This window comes from Lissotriton helveticus, chromosome 9 (assembly GCF_964261635.1).
Source record: "Lissotriton helveticus chromosome 9, aLisHel1.1, whole genome shotgun sequence".
NCBI classification, from domain to species: Eukaryota; Metazoa; Chordata; class Amphibia; order Caudata; family Salamandridae; genus Lissotriton; species Lissotriton helveticus.
In genome coordinates this window covers 485,287,476-485,309,641 of record NC_136070.1, presented here as the reverse complement: position 1 = coordinate 485,309,641, position 22,166 = coordinate 485,287,476, and the positions used below count along the sequence as shown (strand labels likewise).

General features: G+C 45.1%; 1 protein-coding gene across 1 annotated transcript in view; it reads left to right on the top strand.

Annotated features, from left to right (window-relative positions):
- Positions 1–22,166, top strand: part of SYNE2 (spectrin repeat containing nuclear envelope protein 2) — a 1,843,566-nt gene that overhangs the window by 1,316,399 nt on the left and 505,001 nt on the right. Inside the window, exons 104-105 of the mRNA XM_078660317.1 lie at positions 14,106–14,243; positions 20,069–20,221. Coding sequence (XP_078516443.1) covers positions 14,106–14,243; positions 20,069–20,221 — 291 coding nt within the window. The remainder of the gene's footprint in view (positions 1–14,105; positions 14,244–20,068; positions 20,222–22,166) is intronic.

Sequence of the window (22,166 nt, the reverse complement as noted above, 5' to 3'; positions counted from 1 at the left end):
CATGGGAACAGTCCAGTCCGAACTACCAAGCCATGTCTTTCCCAGACCGGAATCAAGCATCCAATGACCGGTTTCTGGCTATCAGCCTTCATCAGCCTGGATAGCTTGACTCCAGTGGTGTGGAGAGCCTGGGACTCACGTCTGAGCATACCCAGCCCACTTGGGGTGAAAATTGCAAAAAACACAGTTGATGGACAGAATGTAGAACAATGTCATACATTCACCCCAGTACAGAGATCTGGGCCTAAATCCATCGTTTTTTTGCACAGGCTGATGAAGGCTGATAGCCAGAAACCGGTCCTTGGATGCTTGATTCCGGTCTGGGAAAGACATGCCTTGGTAGTTCGGACTGGACTGTTCCCATGAGGCACAGGGTCAGAGCTGATTTGCATATAGCCAGTGTCTAACCCAGGGTGGTGTGGAGTGCAAAGAAACGATGGATTTAGGCCCAGATACTTGTACTGGGGTGAATGTATGACATTGTTCTACATTCTGTCCATCAACTGTGTTTTTTGCTATTTTCACCCCGAGTGGGCTGGGTATGCTCAGACGTGAGTCCCAGGCTCTCCACACCACTGGAGTCAAGCTATCCAGGCTGATGAAGGCTGATAGCCAGAAACCGGTCCTTGGAGGCTTGATTCCGGTCTGGGAAAGACATGGCTTGGTAGTTCGGACTGGACTGTTCCCATGAGGCACAGGGTCAGAGCTGATTTGCATATAGCCAGTGTCTAACCCAGGGTGGTGTGGAGTGCAAAAAAAAACGATGGATTTAGGCCCAGATCCTTGTACTGGGGTGAATGTATGACATTGTTCTACATTCTGTCCATCAACTGTGTTTTTTGCTATTTTCACCCCGAGTGGGCTGGGTATGCTCAGAAGTGAGTCCCAGGCTCTCCACACCACTGGAGTCAAGCTATCCAGGCTGATGAAGGCTGATAGCCAGAAACCGGTCCTTGGATGCTTGATTCCGGTCTGGGAAAGACATGGCTTGGTAGTTCGAACTGGACTGTTCCCATGAGGCACAGGGTCAGAGCTGATTTGCATATAGCCAGTGTCTAACCCAGGGTGGTGTGGAGGGCAAAAAAACGATGGATTTAGGCCCAGATCCTTGTACTGGGGTGAATGTATGACATTGTTCTACATTCTGTCCATCAACTGTGTTTTTTGCTATTTTCACCCCGAGTGGGCTGGGTATGCTCAGACGCGAGTCCCAGGCTCTCCACACCACTGGAGTCAAGCTATCCAGGCTGATGAAGGCTGATAGCCAGAAACCGGTCCTTGGATGCTTGATTCCGGTCTGGGAAAGACAAGGCTTGGTAGTTCGGACGGGACTGTTCCCATGAGGCACAGGGTCAGAGCTGATTTGCATATAGCCAGTGTCTAACCCAGGGTGGTGTGGAGTGCAAAAAAACGATGGATTTAGGCCCAGATCCTTGTACTGGAGTGAATGTATGACATTGTTCTACATTCTGTCCATCAGCTGTGTTTTTTGCTATTTTCACCCCGAGTGGGCTGGGTATGCTCAGACGTGAGTCCCAGGCTCTCCACACCACTGGAGTCAAGCTATCCAGGCTGATGAAGGCTGATAGCCAGAAACCGGTCCTTGGATGCTTGATTCCGGTCTGGGAAAGACATGGCTTGGTAGTTCGGACTGGACTGTTCCCATGAGGCACAGGGTCAGAGCTGATTTGCATATAGCCAGTGTCTAACCCAGGGTGGTGTGGAGTGCAAAAAAACGATGGATTTAGGCCCAGATCCTTGTACTGGGGTGAATGTATGACATTGTTCTACAATCTGTCCATCAACTGTGTTTTTTGCCCTTAATCAAAAGTGGCACAAAGCAGCGCAAAGCGCTACTTGCACTGAGAAACGGGCTTCTTTCTAGCACAAGGTACCTATTTTATTAGAAAATAAAAACCTTACAAGACTTTGTGCTGCTTTGCATCACTTCTTGTGACATTGCCCTGGCTCAAACCCATACTAAATATCAGTGCTTGATTTGAGCCCGTGGTTTCCGGTGCTCTCCACTGGCACTTAATATTCAACACCGGCACTCGTGACAGTCTGCCACACGGTGGCGCTGTCTGGCTCAATATTAGATGACCATAACAATAGTCAATTATTGATTCAATATACATTAAAAAATTACTATTACCTGCTGCCCAAACTATTCTTATTGCTTTTGGGGCCTGACATAGTCTGAATTGTCACACTTGAAGGAGTGTGATGGCTAGTTGTTGTGCTGTTACTATCATTGGCAGCCTAGCAGGGGCAAAGTGTGGGGCAAGCTGCAATGGGCTCCTGACAAGAGCCCTGGCGATTATTATCTTTACAAGTTAAGCACTGGTAAATATGACCCATGGTTTATTGTAAGCATGCTCAACTGTCATATTAAAAAAATAAATTGGGTTTTATGAGCAACGTTATTATTATGGCAGGAAGTTTGACTGTCCACTCACTCTACAAGGGGGCCTCTTGCAAACTGGGGCCCCACACAGTTCCCCACTTTGCCCATACTTAAAACGTCTCTGCACTAGTTGATTAAACATTTTTAAAATTTGGCGTAGCTAGGCACTCTGCCTCCTGTGGCGGTCCCTGCCTTTGCCAACCGTGGCCACTCTGAAGAGCAGTGTGTGGAGCCGCCTCCATCCCCTCCCCCCTTGCTATGCCACTAACATGATATGTAGCTTAAGTTTCTGGTACAAGAAGATCAAGGGCCCAAGTCATAAAACCCAGGTTGGAAAAAAATAGCAATTGGCTCCTGTAGGTTTCCTACTACAATTTGAGTAGCTATCCCAATTTTAAGGTATTCAAACAGAATAGCAGGAGAGCTTCTGGAAATCTACAGTCAGATTTCAACAAGTGCTCCCGCTTTGCAAAATGTACTCATATAATTTTTCTTTTCCGTTTTTGATAACCTTTGCACAAGTAAACGAAGAGGAAATTTGTATTTGAGCATGCAGTTGTATTTACTCTAAACTCCCATAATGTTGCAAGAGGTAGTACATCCCTTTTAGACCTTCAAAAAACACTCACTGCTGTCAACCATTCCAGGGTGAGAAACTAGCTATAGTTCGTTTGTGAATACCCAAAGCCCTTGGGACTATGAGCATTCATTAAATTTTATATCCCTCCTCCCTCACAAAGAGTGCCCCTTTTCTTCCTTATAACAAAATTAACAGTGATAAAAAAATCTACCCTCCTGGCATATTTTTCACACTAGTAACTACAGATTACAAACATAAAAGTTTAGTAAACCATATTCATTAAATCAGGAGATGACATTTACTAATCCGAGTTGCTTATTTGGTGCACTACGGTAACATTAGTCGTGCAAAGTATTTGAGAATGAGGCTTGGCAAGAACTATGGGCAACAACAAGAAACCCTTTTGCATAAACGCACACTTAGTAAGAATATTGAGTGATTAGTTTCTTACCTAGATCCTGAGTTTTGGTTGTAGTAAGCTGTGTATGTAGTTCTGTTGTTTCGGATACTCTTTTACCTAATTTCGCCTATCTGTGTGCTTGGTGCGCTCGCTGTTTTGGTGCACTCTCTCTATATTAATTTTGTTCGTTTTTGCTTTTTAGGTCTCGGCCGAGACCTATTGCAGTCAAGTTCGCTCACAAGGGAGGACAGAGCGGTGCACGAGCCTACCAGGGTCTGTGGACGCGCACACACACAGGCAGGCAGGCAGGCACGCGCCAGACACACATAGACAGACAGACAGACACACGCACGCACACACACACACGCACACACACACACACTCCCTCTCTGCCCACTCCCTCTCTGCCGCCCCCCCTCTATCCCCACTCACCGGGCTCTTTCCCTCTGCAGCGGGTCAGTCACGGCAGCAGTCAGACTCGGTGTCTTCTCCGGCGATCTTCAGCTGATGTGCACGCCCACGCTGCGTCTCGTGCGCGCCCACCACGCTATTTCGCGCACGTTGATGCTCAGCTTGTGATTACTACTCCTTCTAACCCGGATTTTAAATTACTATTTCTTGGTTCTCTAACTGCACTCTGTTGATTCGTAACAAACTGATATTCAGCACATTTCACAGTCTCGCTTTTGCTTCTCATAAATACAATAAGATTATTTTAAGCAAATGTCTACCCTTCATTTGGTCCTGTCCCTTTTATGCTTCGGACTATAGAGTTTTAGAAAGTGTGGTGGAAGATTCCATGATATCGGCGGCGCCAACAGTGCGGAACCTGGGTGTCATAGACATAGACAAAGACTGCCCATGTGCCAAACTGTGTGCTGAGTGCAGAGTGTGAGTGCAGAGTGTGAGTGCAGAGTGAGTGTGCAGAGTAGTGAGTAGTGAGTGCAGAGTAGTGAGTGCAGAGTAGTGAGTGCAGAGTGCAGAGTAGTGAGTAGTGAGTGCAGAGTAGTGAGTAGTGAGTGCAGAGTAGTGAGTGCAGAGTAGTGAGTGCAGAGTAGTGAGTGCAGAATGCAGAGTAGTGAGTGCAGAGTGCAGAGTAGTGAGTGCAGAGTAGTGAGTGCAGAGTAGTGAGTGCAGAGTAGTGAGTGCAGAGTAGTGAGTAGTGAGTGCAGAGTAGTGAGTAGTGAGTGCAGAGTAGTGAGTGCAGAGTAGTGAGTAGTGAGTGCAGAGTAGTGAGTAGTGAGTGCAGAGTAGTGAGTGCAGAGTAGTGAGTGCAGAGTAGTGAGTGGTGAGTACAGAGTAGTGAGTAGTGAGTGCAGAGTAGTGAGTAGTGAGTACAGAGTAGTGAGTGCAGAGTAGTGAGTGCAGAGTAGTGAGTAGTGAGTGCAGAGTAGTGAGTGCAGAGTAGTGAGTGCAGAGTAGTGAGTGCAGAGTAGTGAGTGCAGAGTAGTGAGTAGTGAGTGCAGAGTAGTGAGTGCAGAGTAGTGAGTAGTGAGTGCAGAGTAGTGAGTAGTGAGTGCAGAGTAGTGAGTAGTGAGTGCAGAGTAGTGAGTGCAGAGTAGTGAGTAGTGAGTGCAGAGTAGTGAGTGCAGAGTAGTGAGTGCAGAGTAATGAGTGCAGAGTAGTGAGTGCAGAGTAGTGAGTAGTGAGTGCAGAGTAGTGAGTGCAGAGTAGTGAGTAGTGAGTGCAGAGTAGTGAGTGGTGAGTGCAGAGTAGTGAGTAGTGAGTGCAGAGTAGTGAGTAGTGAGTGCAGAGTAGTGAGTGCAGAGTAGTGAGTAGTGAGTGCAGAGTAGTGAGTGGTGAGTGCAGAGTAGTGAGTAGTGAGTGCAGAGTAGTGAGTAGTGAGTGCAGAGTAGTGAGTAGTGAGTGCAGAGTGGAGACTGCAGAGTAGTGAGTAGTGAGTAGTGAGTAGTGAGTGCAGAGTAGTGAGTAGTGAGTGCAGAGTAGTGAGTAGTGAGTGCAGAGAAGTGAGTAGTGAGTGCAGAGAAGTGAGTAGTGAGTGCAGAGTAGTGAGTAGTGAGTGCAGAGTAGTGAGTGCAGAGTAGTGAGTAGTGAGTGCAGAGTAGTGAGTGCAGAGTAGTGAGTAGTGAGTGCAGAGTAGTGAGTAGTGAGTGCAGAGTAGTGAGTAGTGAGTGCAGAGAAGTGAGTAGTGAGTAGTGAGTGCAGAGTAGTGAGTAGTGAGTGCAGAGTAGTGAGTAGTGAGTGCAGAGTAGTGAGTGCAGAGTAGTGAGTAGTGAGTGCAGAGTAGTGAGTGGTGAGTGCAGAGTAGTGAGCAGTGAGTGCAGAGTAGTGAGTAGTGAGTGCAGAGTAGTGAGTGCAGAGTAGTGAGTAGTGAGTGCAGAGTGGAGAGTGCAGAGTAGTGAGTAGTGAGTAGTGAGTGCAGAGTAGTGAGTAGTGAGTGCATAGTAGTGAGTAGTGAGTGCAGAGAAGTGAGTAGTGAGTGCAGAGTAGTGAGTGCAGAGTAGTGAGTAGTGAGTGCAGAGTACTGAGTGCAGAGTAGTGAGTAGTGAGTGCAGAGTAGTGATTGCAGAGTAGTGAGTAGTGAGTGCAGAGTAGTGAGTAGTGAGTGCAGAGTAGTGAGTAGTGAGTGCAGAGTAGTGAGTGCAGAGTAGTGAGTGCAGAGTAGTGAGTAGTGAGTGCAGAGTAGTGAGTAGTAAGTGCAGAGTAGTGAGTGCAGAGTAGTGAGTAGTAAGTGCAGAGTAGTGAGTAGTGAGTGCAGAGTAGGGAGTGCAGAGTAGTGAGTAGTGAGTGCAGAGTAGTGAGTGCAGAGTAGTGAGTAGTGAGTGCAGAGTAGTAAGTAGTGAGTAGTGAATGCAGAGTAGTGAGTGCAGAGTAGTGAGTGCAGAGTAGTGAGTGCAGAGTAGTGAGTAGTGAGTAGTGAGTAGTGAGTGCTGAGTAGTGAGCAGTGAGTAGTGAGTGCAGAGTAGTGAGTAGTGAGTGCAGAGTAGTGAGTGCAGAGTAGTGAGTGCAGAGTAGTGAGTGCAGAGTAGTAAGCAGTGATTAGTGAGTGCCGAGTAGTGAGTAGTGAGTGCAGAGTAGTGAGTAGTGAGTGCAGAGTAGTGAGTAGTGAGTGCAGAGTAGTGAGTGCAGAGTAGTGAGTAGTGAGTGCAGAGTAGTGAGTAGTAAGTGCAGAGTAGTGAGTGCAGAGTAGTGAGTAGTGAGTGCAGAGTAGTGAGTGCAGAGTAGTGAGTAGTGAGTGCAGAGTAGTGAGTAGTGAGTGCAGAGTAGTGAGTGCAGAGTAGTGAGTGCAGAGTAGTGAGTGCAGAGTAGTGAGTAGTGAGTAGTGAGTGCAGAGTAGTGAGTGCAGAGTAGTGAGTAGTGAGTGCAGAGTAGTGAGTAGTGAGTAGTGAGTGCAGAGTAGTGAGTAGTGAGTGCAGAGTAGTGAGTGCAGAGTGGTGAGTGCAGAGTAGTGAGTGCAGAGTAGTGAGTAGTGAGTGCAGAGTAGTGAGTATTGAGTGCAGAGTAGTGAGTGCTGAGTAGTGAGTGCAGAGTAGTGAGCAGTGAGTGCAGAGTAGTGAGTGCAGAGTAGTGAGTAGTGAGTGCAGAGTAGTGAGTGCAGAGTAGTGAGTGCAGAGTAGTGAGTGGTGAGTGCAGAGTAGTGAGTAGTGAGCAGTGAGTGCAGAGTAGTGAGCAGTGAGTGCAGAGTAGTGAGCAGTGAGTGCAGAGTAGTGAGTAGTGAGTGCAGAGTAGTGAGTGCAGAGTAGTGAGTGCAGAGTAGTGAGTGCAGAGTAGTGAGTAGTGATTGCAGAGTAGGGAGTAGTGAGTGCAGAGTAGTGAGTAGTGAGTAGTGAGTAGTGGGTGCAGAGTAGTGAGTAGTGAGTGCAGAGTAGGGAGCAGTGAGTAATGAGTGCAGAGTAGTGAGTAGTGAGTGCAGAGTAGTGAGTAGTGAGTGCAGAGTAGTGAGTAGTGAGTGCAGAGTAGTGAGTAGTGAGTAGTGAATGCAGAGTAGTGAGTGCAGAGTAGTGAGTAGTGAGTGCAGAGTAGTGAGTAGTGAGTGCAGAGTAGTGAGCAGTGAGTAGTGAGTCCAGAGTAGTGAGTGCAGAGTAGTGAGTGCAAAGTAGTGAGTAGTGAGTAGTGAGTGCAGAGTAGTGAGTAGTGAGTGCAGAGTAGTGAGTAGTGAGTGCAGAGTAGTGAGTAGTGAGTAGTGAGTGCAGAGTAGTGAGTAGTGAGTGCAGAGTAGTGAGTGCAGAGTGGTGAGTGCAGAGTAGTGAGTGCAGAGTAGTGAGTGCAGAGTAGTGAGTAGTGAGTGCAGAGTAGTGAGTATTGAGTGCAGAGTAGTGAGTGCTGAGTAGTGAGTAGTGAGTGCAGAGTAGTGAGTGCAGAGTAGTGAGTAGTGAGTGCAGAGTAGTGAGTGGTGAGTGCAGAGTAGTGAGTAGTGAGTGCAGAGTAGTGAGTAGTGAGTGCAGAGTAGTGAGTGCAGAGTAGTGAGTGCAGAGTAGTGAGTGGTGAGTGCAGAGTAGTGAGTAGTGAGTGCAGAGTAGTGAGTAGTGAGTGCAGAGTAGTGAGTAGTGAGTGCAGAGTAGTGAGTGCAGAGTAGTGAGTAGTGAGTGCAGAGTAGTGAGTGCAGAGTAATGAGTGCAGAGTAGTGAGTGCAGAGTAGTGAGTAGTGAGTGCAGAGTAGTGAGTGCAGAGTAGTGAGTAGTGAGTGCAGAGTAGTGAGTGGTGAGTGCAGAGTAGTGAGTAGTGAGTGCAGAGTAGTGAGTAGTGAGTGCAGAGTAGTGAGTGCAGAGTAGTGAGTAGTGAGTGCAGAGTAGTGAGTGGTGAGTGCAGAGTAGTGAGTAGTGAGTGCAGAGTAGTGAGTAGTGAGTGCAGAGTAGTGAGTAGTGAGTGCAGAGTGGAGAGTGCAGAGTAGTGAGTAGTGAGTAGTGAGTAGTGAGTAGTGAGTGCAGAGTAGTGAGTAGTGAGTGCAGAGTAGTGAGTAGTGAGTGCAGAGAAGTGAGTAGTGAGTAGTGAGTGCAGAGTAGTGAGTAGTGAGTGCAGAGTAGTGAGTAGTGAGTTCAGAGTAGTGAGTGCAGAGTAGTGAGTAGTGAGTGCAGAGTAGTGAGTGGTGAGTGCAGAGTAGTGAGCAGTGAGTGCAGAGTAGTGAGTAGTGAGTGCAGAGTAGTGAGTAGTGAGTGCAGAGTAGTGAGTTGTGAGTGCAGAGTGGAGAGTGCAGAGTAGTGAGTAGTGAGTAGTGAGTGCAGAGTAGTGAGTAGTGAGTGCATAGTAGTGAGTAGTGAGTGCAGAGAAGTGAGTAGTAAGTAGTGAGTGCAGAGTAGTGAGTGCAGAGTAGTGAGTAGTGAGTGCAGAGTAGTGAGTGCAGAGTAGTGAGTAGTGAGTGCAGAGTAGTGATTGCAGAGTAGTGAGTAGTGAGTGCAGAGTAGTGAGTAGTGAGTGCAGAGTAGTGAGTAGTGAGTGCAGAGTAGTGAGTGCAGAGTAGTGAGTGCAGAGTAGTGAGTAGTGAGTGCAGAGTAGTGAGTAGTAAGTGCAGAGTAGTGAGTGCAGAGTAGTGAGTAGTAAGTGCAGAGTAGTGAGTAGTGAGTGCAGAGTAGTGAGTGCAGAGTAGTGAGTAGTGAGTGCAGAGTAGTGAGTAGTGAGTGCAGAGTAGTAAGTAGTGAGTAGTGAATGCAGAGTAGTGAGTGCAGAGTAGTGAGTGCAGAGTAGTGAGTGCAGAGTAGTGAGTGCAGAGTAGTGAGTAGTGAGTAGTGAGTGCTGAGTAGTGAGCAGTGAGTAGTGAGTGCAGAGTAGTGAGTAGTGAGTGCAGAGTAGTGAGTGCAGAGTAGTGAGTGCAGAGTAGTGAGTAGTGAGTGCAGAGTAGTGAGTGCAGAGTAGTGAGTGCAGAGTAGTGAGTGCAGAGTAGTAAGCAGTGATTAGTGAGTGCCGAGTAGTGAGTAGTGAGTGCAGAGTAGTGAGTAGTGAGTGCAGAGTAGTGAGTAGTGAGTGCAGAGTAGTGAGTGCAGAGTAGTGAGTAGTAAGTGCAGAGTAGTGAGTAGTGAGTGCAGAGTAGTGAGTGCAGAGTAGTGAGTAGTGAGTGCAGAGTAGTGAGTGCAGAGTAGTGAGTAGTGAGTGCAGAGTAGTGAGTAGTGAGTAGTGAATGCAGAGTAGTGAGTGCAGAGTAGTGAGTGCAAAGTAGTGAGTGCAGAGTAGTGAGTGCAGAGTAGTGAGTAGTGAGTAGTGAGTGCAGAGTAGTGAGTGCAGAGTAGTGAGTAGTGAGTGCAGAGTAGTGAGTAGTGAGTAGTGAGTGCAGAGTAGTGAGTAGTGAGTGCAGAGTAGTGAGTGCAGAGTGGTGAGTGCAGAGTAGTGAGTGCAGAGTAGTGAGTGCAGAGTAGTGAGTAGTGAGTGCAGAGTAGTGAGTATTGAGTGCAGAGTAGTGAGTGCTGAGTAGTGAGTAGTGAGTGCAGAGTAGTGAGTGCAGAGTAGTGAGTAGTGAGTAGTGAGTGCAGAGTAGTGAGTGCAGAGTAGTGAGTAGTGAGTGCAGAGTAGTGAGTGGTGAGTGCAGAGTAGTGAGTAGTGAGCAGTGAGTGCAGAGTAGTGAGCAGTGAGTGCAGAGTAGTGAGCAGTGAGTGCAGAGTAGTGAGTAGTGAGTGCAGAGTAGTGAGTGCAGAGTAGTGAGTAGTGAGTGCAGAGTAGTGAGTGCAGAGTAGTGAGTAGTGATTGCAGAGTAGGGAGTAGTGAGTGCAGAGTAGTGAGTAGTGAGTAGTGAGTAGTGGGTGCAGAGTAGTGAGTAGTGAGTGCAGAGTAGGGAGCAGTGAGTAATGAGTGCAGAGTAGTGAGTAGTGAGTGCAGAGTAGTGAGTAGTGAGTGCAGAGTAGTGAGTAGTGAGTGCAGAGTAGTGAGTAGTGAGTAGTGAATGCAGAGTAGTGAGTGCAGAGTAGTGAGTAGTGAGTGCAGAGTAGTGAGTAGTGAGTGCAGAGTAGTGAGCAGTGAGTAGTGAGTGCAGAGTAGTGAGTGCAGAGTAGTGAGTGCAAAGTAGTGAGTAGTGAGTAGTGAGTGCAGAGTAGTGAGTAGTGAGTAGTGAGTGCAGAGTAGTGAGTAGTGAGTGCAGAGTAGTGAGTAGTGAGTAGTGAGTGCAGAGTAGTGAGTAGTGAGTGCAGAGTAGTGAGTGCAGAGTGGTGAGTGCAGAGTAGTGAGTGCAGAGTAGTGAGTGCAGAGTAGTGAGTAGTGAGTGCAGAGTAGTGAGTATTGAGTGCAGAGTAGTGAGTGCTGAGTAGTGAGTAGTGAGTGCAGAGTAGTGAGTGCAGAGTAGTGAGTAGTGAGTAGTGAGTGCAGAGTAGTGAGTGCAGAGTAGTGAGTAGTGAGTGCAGAGTAGGGAGTGCAGAGTGCAGAGTAGTGAGTGCAGAGTAGTGAGTGCAGAGTAGTGAGTAGTGAGTGCAGAGTAGTGAGTAGTGAGTGCAGACTAGTGAGTAGTGCGTGCAGAGTAGTGAGTGCAGAGTAGTGAGTGCAGAGTAGTGAGTGCAGAGTAGTGAGTAGTGAGTGCACAGTAGTGAGTAGTGAGTAGTGAGTGCAGAGTAGTGAGCAGTGAGTAGTGAGTGCAGAGTAGTGAGTGCAGAGTAGTGAGTAGTGAGTAGTGAGTGCAGAGTAGTGAGTAGTGAGTGCAGAGTAGTGAGTGCAGAGTAGTGAGTGCAGAGTGCAGAGTAGTGAGTGCAGAGTGCAGAGTAGTGAGTAGTGGTAGTGAGTGCAGAGTAGTGAGTGCAGAGTAGTGAGTGCAGAGTAGTGAGTGCAGAGTAGTGAGTAGTGAGTGCAGAGTAGTGAGTAGTGAGTGCAGAGCAGTGAGTAGTGAGTGCACAGTAGTGAGTAGTGAGTGCAGAGTAGTGAGTAGTGAGTGCAGAGTAGTGAGTATTGAGTGCAGAGTAGTGAGTGCTGAGTAGTGAGTAGTGAGTGCAGAGTAGTGAGTGCAGAGTAGTGAGTAGTGAGTAGTGAGTGCAGAGTAGTGAGTGCAGAGTAGTGAGTAGTGAGTGCAGAGTAGGGAGTGCAGAGTGCAGAGTAGTGAGTGCAGAGTAGTGAGTGCAGAGTAGTGAGTAGTGAGTGCAGAGTAGTGAGTAGTGAGTGCAGACTAGTGAGTAGTGCGTGCAGAGTAGTGAGTGCAGAGTAGTGAGTGCAGAGTAGTGAGTGCAGAGTAGTGAGTAGTGAGTGCACAGTAGTGAGTAGTGAGTAGTGAGTGCAGAGTAGTGAGCAGTGAGTAGTGAGTGCAGAGTAGTGAGTGCAGAGTAGTGAGTAGTGAGTGCAGAGTAGTGAGTAGTGAGTGCAGAGTAGTGAGTGCAGAGTAGTGAGTGCAGAGTGCAGAGTAGTGAGTGCAGAGTGCAGAGTAGTGAGTAGTGGTAGTGAGTGCAGAGTAGTGAGTGCAGAGTAGTGAGTGCAGAGTAGTGAGTAGTGAGTGCAGAGTAGTGAGTAGTGAGTGCAGAGCAGTGAGTAGTGAGTGCAGAGTAGTGAGCAGTGAGTAGTGAGTGCAGAGTAGTGAGTAGTGAGTGCAGAGTAGTGAGTAGTGAGTGCAGAGTAGTGAGTAGTGAGTAGTGAGTGCAGAGTAGTGAGTGCAGAGTAGTGAGTAGTGAGTGCAGAGTAGTGAGTGCAGAGTAGTGAGTAGTGAGTGCAGAGTAGTGAGTAGTGAGTGCAGAGTAGTGAGTAGTGAGTGCAGAGTAGTGAGTGCAGAGTAGTGAGTAGTGAGTGCAGAGTAGTGAGTGCAGAGTAGTGAGTAGTGAGTGCAGAGTAGTGAGTAGTGAGTAGTAATTGCAGGGTAGTGAGTAGTGAGTGCAGAGTAGTGAGTAGTGAGTGCAGAGTAGTGAGTAGGGAGTGCAGAGAAGTGAGTAGTGAGTAGTGAGTGCAGAGTAGTGAGTGCAGAGTAGTGAGTGCAGGTGCAGAGTGAGTGCAGAGCAGTGAGTGCAGGTGCAGAGCAGTGAGTGCAGGTGCAGAGTGAGTGTGCAGAGCAGTGAGTGCAGGTGCAGAGCAGTGAGTGCAGGTGCAGAGCGGTGTGTGCTGAGTGCTGTTTATTGGCAATGTAAATGACATTGCCATTTATTTATGATTTAAAGAAAAAAAAAAGAAATGTCATGAGCAATGCCAATAGCTCTACCTTTAATGATGCCGAGACCATTGCATTGTAAATGCTTGTTCGGAGGCCTGTCGTTATTTTCTTCACTGGCCTCCACACCGCAAAAAACTATTTTTAGGTTGGTTTACCACACGCATAGAGCACTTTACGACAACGGTCCAGCAATTCTACTTGACCGAGTTGCGTTCTATAAACCAGCGTATGATCTTTGTTCTGTCAATCAGGCGTGGATATTTATAGCAGGTGAATTAAGAAAACTAGAATGGGTGGTCGCTCCTTGAATTTTTTTGCAGCTGCCCTCTGGAATAACTTGCCTGTGAGTCTACTGCTGCCATCGAATTTGTTAGTTTTTCGGAGAATGCCGAAGACTTGGCTGTTCCCGCTCTAACCTCTTTTGCGATGGTTGGAGTTAGGCAAATGTGAGGTCTAGCACCAGGATATCCCTTAGGGGATGATTTTTTGCTTTATAAATACCTTAAATAAATAAATGAATATTTGACCATAGGACCAATTTGGTCAGCAGCTTAGTTACAAGGTCACGTCTTATCTCATTAACAAAAGCAAACTCTAAGGTAAGATGACAGCTAATGTTGTGTTGCTAATGCACACACGGTATGGTTCCTCCATGGCAAATTCCCTTTCTTGAAACTGTTCTACATCTTCAAGCCTTGGCTTCATATCATGCGTGGCACCTTCCAATAGTCAACAGTACCCTGAATTTTGGGGGTTTACCTTCCCTTTTCTTATCCTGTGTGTGGTCTCCGATGCATAAGCAAAAAAACAAACTGCCATTGACTGAAAATCTAGGTCTGGTTGAGAGTGTCTCATAAGACATGAATACACTTGTCAGCTGCGATTCAGTGAATCAGCTAATCATTTAATTAAATGACGATCACTAATCCTGCACAGTTGCTATTATGTTGTACAGTGTATACAAGTGATTGCATACAACTGGGGATTGTGGTTACTAATGGAAAATGTGCAATATTTGGATTTCTGATTAATTAAAATGTTTTCCATGTTTTCTTTACTCGCTATGCTGAGCTTAAAAGTGTATTTTGGAGGTGGAAATATATTTTGAGGAAAATGTAGAGCAACGTGTGCCAGTATGCAGATTGATATGTCAGTGGTAAATAGTGAAACGGGTTTGATTGGATTATGGAATAGTCTGATGTGAGCAATACATTCCTTGGGAAATGTATTCGATCTTCTCATTTTAGACATTTAGCAGTTCCTGGTAAAGTCCTATAATATTGTCCTCAGATGAGGAAAGGCGGATGTGTCTTCAGCAACACATTGCACTTTGGATAATGTCTGATAATTCCAGCACTTTGATGACTGCGGTTGATGTGTGCGACATAGGCCCCATTGCTGCTGGACCTCAAGTAAATAACCAATCCAACCACAGTACTACTGCTATCCTCTAGCCTGAGGAACTGTGCCTGTGTAAAATATGGGTTCCTTGAAAGTGAGTTTTCATCCTAATCCACACTTGGGAGACTGTGTTTTATACCAACATGCTATTCCTGCTTTCTATTTTCTTAGTGTTTTCCTTAGTTTTGAGACAAAAACAGTTTACAATCATTTCTAGTTGTTTTACTTTATGAAATCAATAATTCAGTGTTTCAATTTGAATACGTGTTAACATAATCTGTGGCGTAATGTGAATACTGTCTATTTGTTTATTTGGTAGGTGCCAACCACTGCAACATTTAGGTTCCTACCCCAGATTGCTTTGTGCAATGTTGGCCCTTCACCATATGATGACTTAGAAATCTGCACATGTCAGCTGAGAGAGCTAAGTCAAGAAACAAATGTTCCGCAAACCCAGGTAAGCAGGATGTGTTTTGTGAGCATTCAGTAGTGTGCAAGGTTTTAAGTTTGGCATGGAAATATCTTTACAATTTTACATGAAAATTAAATTAAATAGTGCTACATTTGATTTGCCTACTTAGAGTGTTACTAGGGCTGTGAAAGTGGCTTCCTGCTTCTTTGCCGTCAGCTTGGGCCTATAATGTAGAGAGGCCTTTGTTGATTGGTATAGCCTGCTGCGGCAGCCTATAAAGCTGTATCAGAAAGGCTATTCTTCAATTTCCTGGAATGGTTTGTGGTGCCATTCTCTGACTGGTGATAGAAAAATTGCTGATCAACCAGAATATTGAGGTGCAACATCGAAAATTGAATTTCTGGGTTAATTAGACGTAAGTATGCATTAACTTCTAGTCAGTAGTATTTTGACCCAGGCTAAGTTTGCGGGTTGTCATCAGATCAGGGAATAGGTTAAAATGCCTAATGGAGGTTAGAAAAGAAAGAGATACGCCAATTAAAAGAATAATAAAGTAAGCTGCTGTTTTAATAGTAAAAAGGTATGAAGGGCACCTGCATAATATGGGGGCAGAGGCTACCTCTAATTTAATGTTGCTAAGTAGAGAAAAGGATCACCTAAATGGGCAAACTTAAACATTTGTTTGAAAAAATGGAAAACTCAAGATTTGCTCAGAAGGCAGTGGTTGGGGAATTATCAAGAAAGTGTTGAAGCTGCAGAGAGAAAAACACAATTTTATGGGTCCAGTTCGAAGAGGGGAACAACTCCTAATAACAGAGGAAAGTGAGGTTAATCAAACAGTAGCTTGCTAATGAGTGCGGTGTTGGGAAATAGGGAAAAAACTTAAGGGTACTCCTGAAGCAATAAATGAAATTGGTAATGGAGAACAATTGCTGTCAACACAGCCATCATAGGTGCTTCCTTTATGTACATTACCAAAATGCGTTGTCATTAAAGTTCTCTAGTACCAATTTATTTCCAAATTCTTGGGCAGTACCCTCAGAGGGAGGCCTTCTCCTGTTTACCCAATGCTACACGCTTAACCTTGTGTTCCTCTGTCACCAGGGGTTATTCTCCTCTTAGAACACCATTGTTTTTCTCTCTGCAGCTAAGACACTTTTCTGATAATTTCTCAACCACTACGTAGTGAGTAATTCTTGGCTTTATCTCAGGCTATAGTCGTTTTAATACATTTCTATATAAGTATGCCAAATTATAGGATTTTTTCTCTTCACATCAGCATTATAAAAGAGGGTAAACCTCAGGGTGACTCCTAGTGTGCAATTGCCTTTCAAACTTTTTTTACTAACAACAGAGGGGCTTTCCTTATAACTCTTTTCATTGGTGTAGACGTTATTATCACAAAGGATGTATTTCCGTTGCCAGCTAGGTAATAGCACTGAAACACTGCTACATGAGATCACCATACTCTAAACTGGGCTCTAACACAACAAGAACTGTTACAAGCTTGTGGGAAACACGGGTTAGATGAAAGAAATACTAGGTCCTTAATTACTATCACTTTAACAGTATTTCAGGTTGTTGTGACTAGTTAACAGTGTGATAAAGCATGCCTTTTATTAATTTATATATTTTAAAGAATACTAGTCCTCATGTATTTGAAGCTTGACTAGGTTCTTTCAGAAAGCCTTGTGTACATAGTGTTACAGTAGGTAGTCTGAGTGGGGGCGACCTTTGCTAGCAGGATTGTGATTTTTTGAGAATTATTTAGTAGTTTTAGCATGTGTGGTCTACTCATTGAGCAGGGTGTGCACTTTGAGCAGCATTGGTTGATAGGTGATCGATTCATTCTATCCAGGACCAGGACCTTGGCCTTTTGATCATAAAGAGAGAGTCAGTTAAACAACATCCTATTCTGTACATTTGTCAGACAGTTTGCCACTTGAAAGTGTACCAGAGATCCATTCTTTATGTTGGTACATCGAGGGGTGCCTACTTATGGTGCTCAATGCAATGTGTACTTTCATAATGTGGTAAAAAATGGATTTAGGAGTTCTGTGTAGAAAAATGTGAGAAGAAATTGAAAGGTGAATTCATAGAAGAAGTTGAGTTGAAGTAAACTGGTTAAAGATGACAACACAGTGCAAAAGTTTCGAAAACACCACAGTAGTAAAGGAGACGATTGGAATTCCAAAAGCATGAGCGACATGATATAGACATTAGCTGGAGTTGTATCCTGCTATACACCGATTAGGTGTTTCACGAATGGTGAAAAGATTAGTATGGACGTATTCTTTACCCAGCAGAGCATGCAGCATACAAACGATAAAGGGCATGTATACTGGTGTTGCGGGAGGTTAGGGACTAGTGTTACATAGATAGCAACTAAACAAATGATGGAGAAGACTGAGAAAGTAAAATAATCTCCTGTTGTTTGGTCATTTAATGTGTGTGAGAAATTGGTAGAAGAGGTGCAGTGTTGGTGGTGTTACACAGGTTTGCGCTTTCAGGTTGGTGGTAAAGAAAAGCTGGAAATAAAAAATCATCTTAGGATGCAACAGAAGGCAATACGCAGTTTAATAACTCAGATGAGCAGACGGCGATGTGTAAAGGAAGTCAACAGAGAGTTGATGCAATATTAACTGAGTTGACTAGTTGCAGTTCAGAATTATTGAAAAAATAATACAGGACACACGTATACTACATAATATGTTAAATAATGTTATAGAACAAATGAGGCAACAATGAAATCTTAATTCATCAGCTAGGACATGATTTAGAATTTGCCAGATGGGACACTCTTCAAAACATGACGGATATCCTATCCGCCATATTACACATTCCATAGGCTTTAATGCACTTGAAATGCCGTAGAAAAGGCATCTACCATGTTTTGATGGACTACTTTATCTGTCAAACTCTAAATCAAGCCCTTAGTGACCAGGCAATGGGAATGGTCCATATCAATGTGATGAAGACTATTGCATGGAACAAACTAGAGTTACAAAGTTATTGGGGCACAAATGTATTGAACATAGTATTTTCTTTTGAATGAAGTGTAGGAAAGGATGAGAGAGAAGGCTAGATTTTCACGGGCAAAAATGTTAGTAGTAAAAGAATAGGGAGAATGGGGAAACTTCCACGTTCAGCCATTTCTTTTTTCCTATATCTCATCTTTATCACACACCCTACATAAAAATGGGCAAAACTTTAGGAATCAAAAGAATTTTAGGTATGGAAAACAAGTACCATATTATAAAATAGGAATTAAAAAATCGATATTTTATTTACCCGTTAACAAACTACTCATCCACACTGACCAGACAGGTTTCATTCTCGGGAGGTGCCCAGTATTCAATAACAGACAGGTGAGGGCACTGTTACTTGCGCCTGTCACTTTTGATGAGCTGTCAGCGATCCTGACAGTTTATATTGAGAAGGCATTTGACAGCCTGGGTTGGGGCTACTTATGTGCTGTGCGCATGGGCCTGGGGTTGGGTTTCTGGCATAGGTGCGATTGTTGTACGCACCACCCACTGCAAGGGTTCGAACTGAAGGGGTGATCTCAGACCCCTATGCAGTGGAGCGGTGTACACGATAGGGCTCTCCCATGTCCCCATTATTATTCACCCTAAAGATGGAGCCGTTGCAAGTACAAAATGAGCAGGTGCATATTAAAACTGCATTATGCATTGGGTGTTCTACACCATATATCTTTATGTGCCGATGTTATGCTGTTTTTCCTCTGAGATTATGGAACAAATGTCCCCGGAGTGACTAGGCTCTTGGAGGAGTTTGGCGCTCTATCGGGTCTACACATGAACTGGTGGTAAACTAATCTGTACCCCCTGTGGGAGACCCCAGAGGTTACACCCTAGTTTGGGGAATTACAGTGGGAGGATTACACCTTTCGCTATCTGGGTGTGCAGCTGTAGTGAACCGAGACTGCATTATTTGAAGGTAACCTTAACAGAGCACTGTCAGCGCTCCGCTGGTTGATCCGATTCTGGAAAACTCTCTCTATCTCGGTGACAAGGCAAATAGCAATCGCCAAGATGGTCATGCTGCCCTGGCTCTTGTACTGTTTTGCTACGCTGCCTAATGTAATCCATGCTGGTGAATCTCATATGTGATACAGACCACAGAGTCGCCCTGGTGAAACTACAGCATCCAGTTTATGATGGTGGGCTGGCTGCTCTGACTTTGAGGCACACTATCTGATAGCCCAGTTACAGTGGGTGACAAGATAGATGGATGCTGTATTGCAGGAGGACTGTTTGTGGAGGAGAACAGATGGACAATGCCCTGGTTAATGCAGCTCCTGCTGGAGCCTAGAAAGTTCAGAGCAGAGCCCTGCGATACTTACAGCTTTGGGGTACTGACATTCGCTGATATGTATGATTCTGGTACTCTGAGACCCTTTGAGGACTTGTGCTTGACATATGATTTGCCAACTGGTTACTTCCTCTTCCAACGCGCAGTCACTGCTCTGCTCTGGGGACAATTGTGACATCTCTACAGGGCTGTCAAGTCTTATGCACGTCCTCAGGTAGACACAAAGCACTTACGGGCCTATATGCGGCCCTCAGGGTGGACATCAGTACTCCCCCTCTACACCCTCAAAGACACCGGGGCGGCCGATACCATTACTCATATCGTGGACAAGAACTGGGTTAAAATACTCCCTTGGGTACCCCGGATCTCCCAAAATGCTTGTTACAAAGTAATGAATGTTTATTACCTGCATAGAGCATACCTCACTCCTGCTAAGATCAATACATTTTACTCAGGAGCTGGCTCATGGTGCCCTAGGTGCAACCTGATGGACGCTGACATGTGCCATATATTATGGAGTTGTCCTCAGGTGGAGGACTTCTGGACAGGGGCAGTAACCCTGATCACAGAAGTCACAGAGCGCATGCTGACGGCGGAGCCAGCGTTCCATCTCTTGGGGATGTTCCAGAGGCCTGCTAAACACAAAGTTACCACAAGGTTTATAGATCCTTCTCTCACATCGCAGCCAAGACCTGGAATGAGCTACCAGCGGATATCAGATAGACCCCCTCCCTGATCACCTTCAGGAAGATCCTCAAGACCTGGCTCTTCGGCTAAAAATATCTGCGGACTCCCCGTACTCCCCCCCCCAGCGCCATGAGACCCTCACGGGTGAGTGGCGCGCTTACAATTCCCCTGGTTGATTGATTGATTGAGCATTGATCCTGGTAAAACGGCAGATCACAATTAATTGGAAAAGCGCATGGGGGCTGCAGGTTTACAAATGGACTGGGGAGCTGCAGAAATGGACTGATTATGAGGGTGCAACCTTGCTCGAGGAGGCCAAAAGTGGACAGTGCTCATTGAAGAGAGAGAGCCCAGGCCTGGGATGTGTTAATGAAGCAGCTGTGTCCGTACGCGAGAGGCTCGGAGACCTCTTCCACCACGAATGCCCAAGGAGCGGATGGAACATAGACATCTCTCCAGCCTCCCCCCGATCCCATCATTAAAAGTACCGTCTCCAGAGAAGACAGGGCCATTCATCCGCATGCTTTGTAGCAGTTCGTAGGATTGCTACCTTCAGACCAAGCATTGGGGTTGAGGAGGGTTTTAGTTATGTTGACCGGTTGTTCTGTAGTGTGTTTTTGCAGAGTGTGTTGCAGCGCCCATGTGCTTGGTATTATGACCGACCCCCTTTGTGAGGCTGGAATGTTTTACCTATTGATTTGTCACAGTTTTGTACAGTGTGTGAGATACAAATGCCAATAAAATATGGTACAAAAAATACCTGTAACCAAACTAATTTCACAATGTCTTCCATGCTTTTTACCAGTATTTATTTGTAAACCATGACACATTTTCAATCTTCTATCTAGAAACAAGCCGAATCAACGTTTTCCTCACATTTGGATAACAAATTATTTGAACTGTTTAATGGATTAATTCGCTGTTTGACCAACTTGGAAGATAAATTGAATATTAGTCCTCTATCTAATGATGATGTTGTGGCGCAACTGGCAGAGTTTGAGGTAACTAAACTGTCAATGAAGTAATGCTGATTTCTGATTTTACCTGATGTCATTTTAACAGTTGCAACAGTAATAGTTGGATCCACCATCCCCATAGTCAGTTAATTCAATTGAGATTGTTATTACAACACTTCATCCACAAAATCGCTCCACCCAAAACCCACCCCATGCATCCATTTATCTCTAGCCCACCCCGTCTCTCATACCAGGCCTACTCCAGCCATAAATCTATCCCTAAACCCACCTCATTTATCCAATCAAGCATACCTCATCGATCCCTCATGTAGTGTCCTTCCCCCGCCTGGATACCTGCCAGTGCCTATGGCACACACGGAGCTTAATATTACACGTCTTTATTCGTCTGCATGTAACTGCAAACTCAACATTCTAAAACAAGCTTTCATTGCATTCCGCTCTGGCACCTATGTCACAGCTCTATGGAATTCTTTAGGAGCCAAAAGGGTTCAGTCATAAAACTTGCAAGGAACTACATCTCCCCCTACAAATCAGTATATATAACTTTTTTTTATTCAGTGGTGAAGAGGTAAGAGCAATCACTTAGTTTTCAGGTTCAGTCTTTCCTTCACCATCTCGATCAGAAGACCAATGAATAAAATGTAAAAAGTGAGAAGAGTCTCTGGTAACAGAATTTATAAAATGCCTGGCGCTCACCATGTGTCCCTTTGGTTGACACTACGTGGAGAGCTTCAGTTCATATGGTGCATTAGATTTCCTCCTTTGCATTTGTTGGGAGATCACTAGATTGTCTCTCTTAAAATCAATGTTCTTTGCATTACGCCGCTTGTCTGCACAGACTTTCATTTTCTGCTTGTCAACCAAGGAGAGGAGTTGGCCTAACGGCTATGGCGCTCAACCTCGGACCTGGGGAACTGGGTTTGAGTCTCGGTAATGACGCTAAACATCCTGTGATTCTGGTTAATTCACTTAATCTCCCCGTGCCTAACAAAAATGAATGTGCGTCCTCATGTTACGTAACTGGTGCTATGTAAAGCGCTCTGATACCCGATTTGGGTCAAGTTTGCGCTATATAAAACTCTGCAAAAAAAAACAAGTCCTTTGTACGAGTTGGGTTCTCATTTCAATCTCTTTTGTTGGTCGATTGAGTTAACTTGGTTGTCATTGCTCTCCCAAACATCAAAGTCACAGGACTTTTGCCTGTGGTCAAGAGAGGTGTTGAATGATAGGCTTGCAGGGTGGAATGCAATACAGTTTTTAAACGGAGCCTCTCAAGAGTTGGACGCTGTTTTTCTTTCTTAGTACAATCATAAAATCCCGAATAAGTCCGTTGGCCTTCAGCCTAAAGGTGTACTTTTCTGATGCTTTATGTTCAGATGCGACAGGAAATCCTTAAATTCTCGGCTGTTAAAAGGTGGGCCATTATCAGACTTCAAAATGGCTGAATTGCCCCATGTCACAAAGATGCCATCGTGTCTCACAATGACACGCTCGTGAGTTTGATGGAAAACGTGAGTACTCGTCCACAGTTACCATCAGATGATGTCCAAAGAAATTGATTGCTATTCTCTCCCATGCATTCTTAGGGCGTTCTGACATGTTAAGCGTACGTTGAGTAATATTTGTTAAAAGTCAGTTGCATATGTTGAGTAATATTTGTAAAAAGGCAGTTGCATAGATGATAGGCCTTGAGTTCCTTTTCAACACTTTCATCTAAATATGGAAACCAAACTCAGTCTCAGAGAGCTCTTTTGGCAGCAACAATACCACAATGTCCTTAATGATGTACTTCAGTTATTTTCTGACGTAGACTTTCCAGAATCAGAATTCTCGACCCTCGCAGTATAACTCCTTCCTGATTTATGGACAGTTCATATTTAACATTTTTGTATTTTTGATATTCACCATCACTAGAGAGAGGTCGAGTGTGTCGGTTCCATGACTGATGTGAACTTATATATTTCAACTT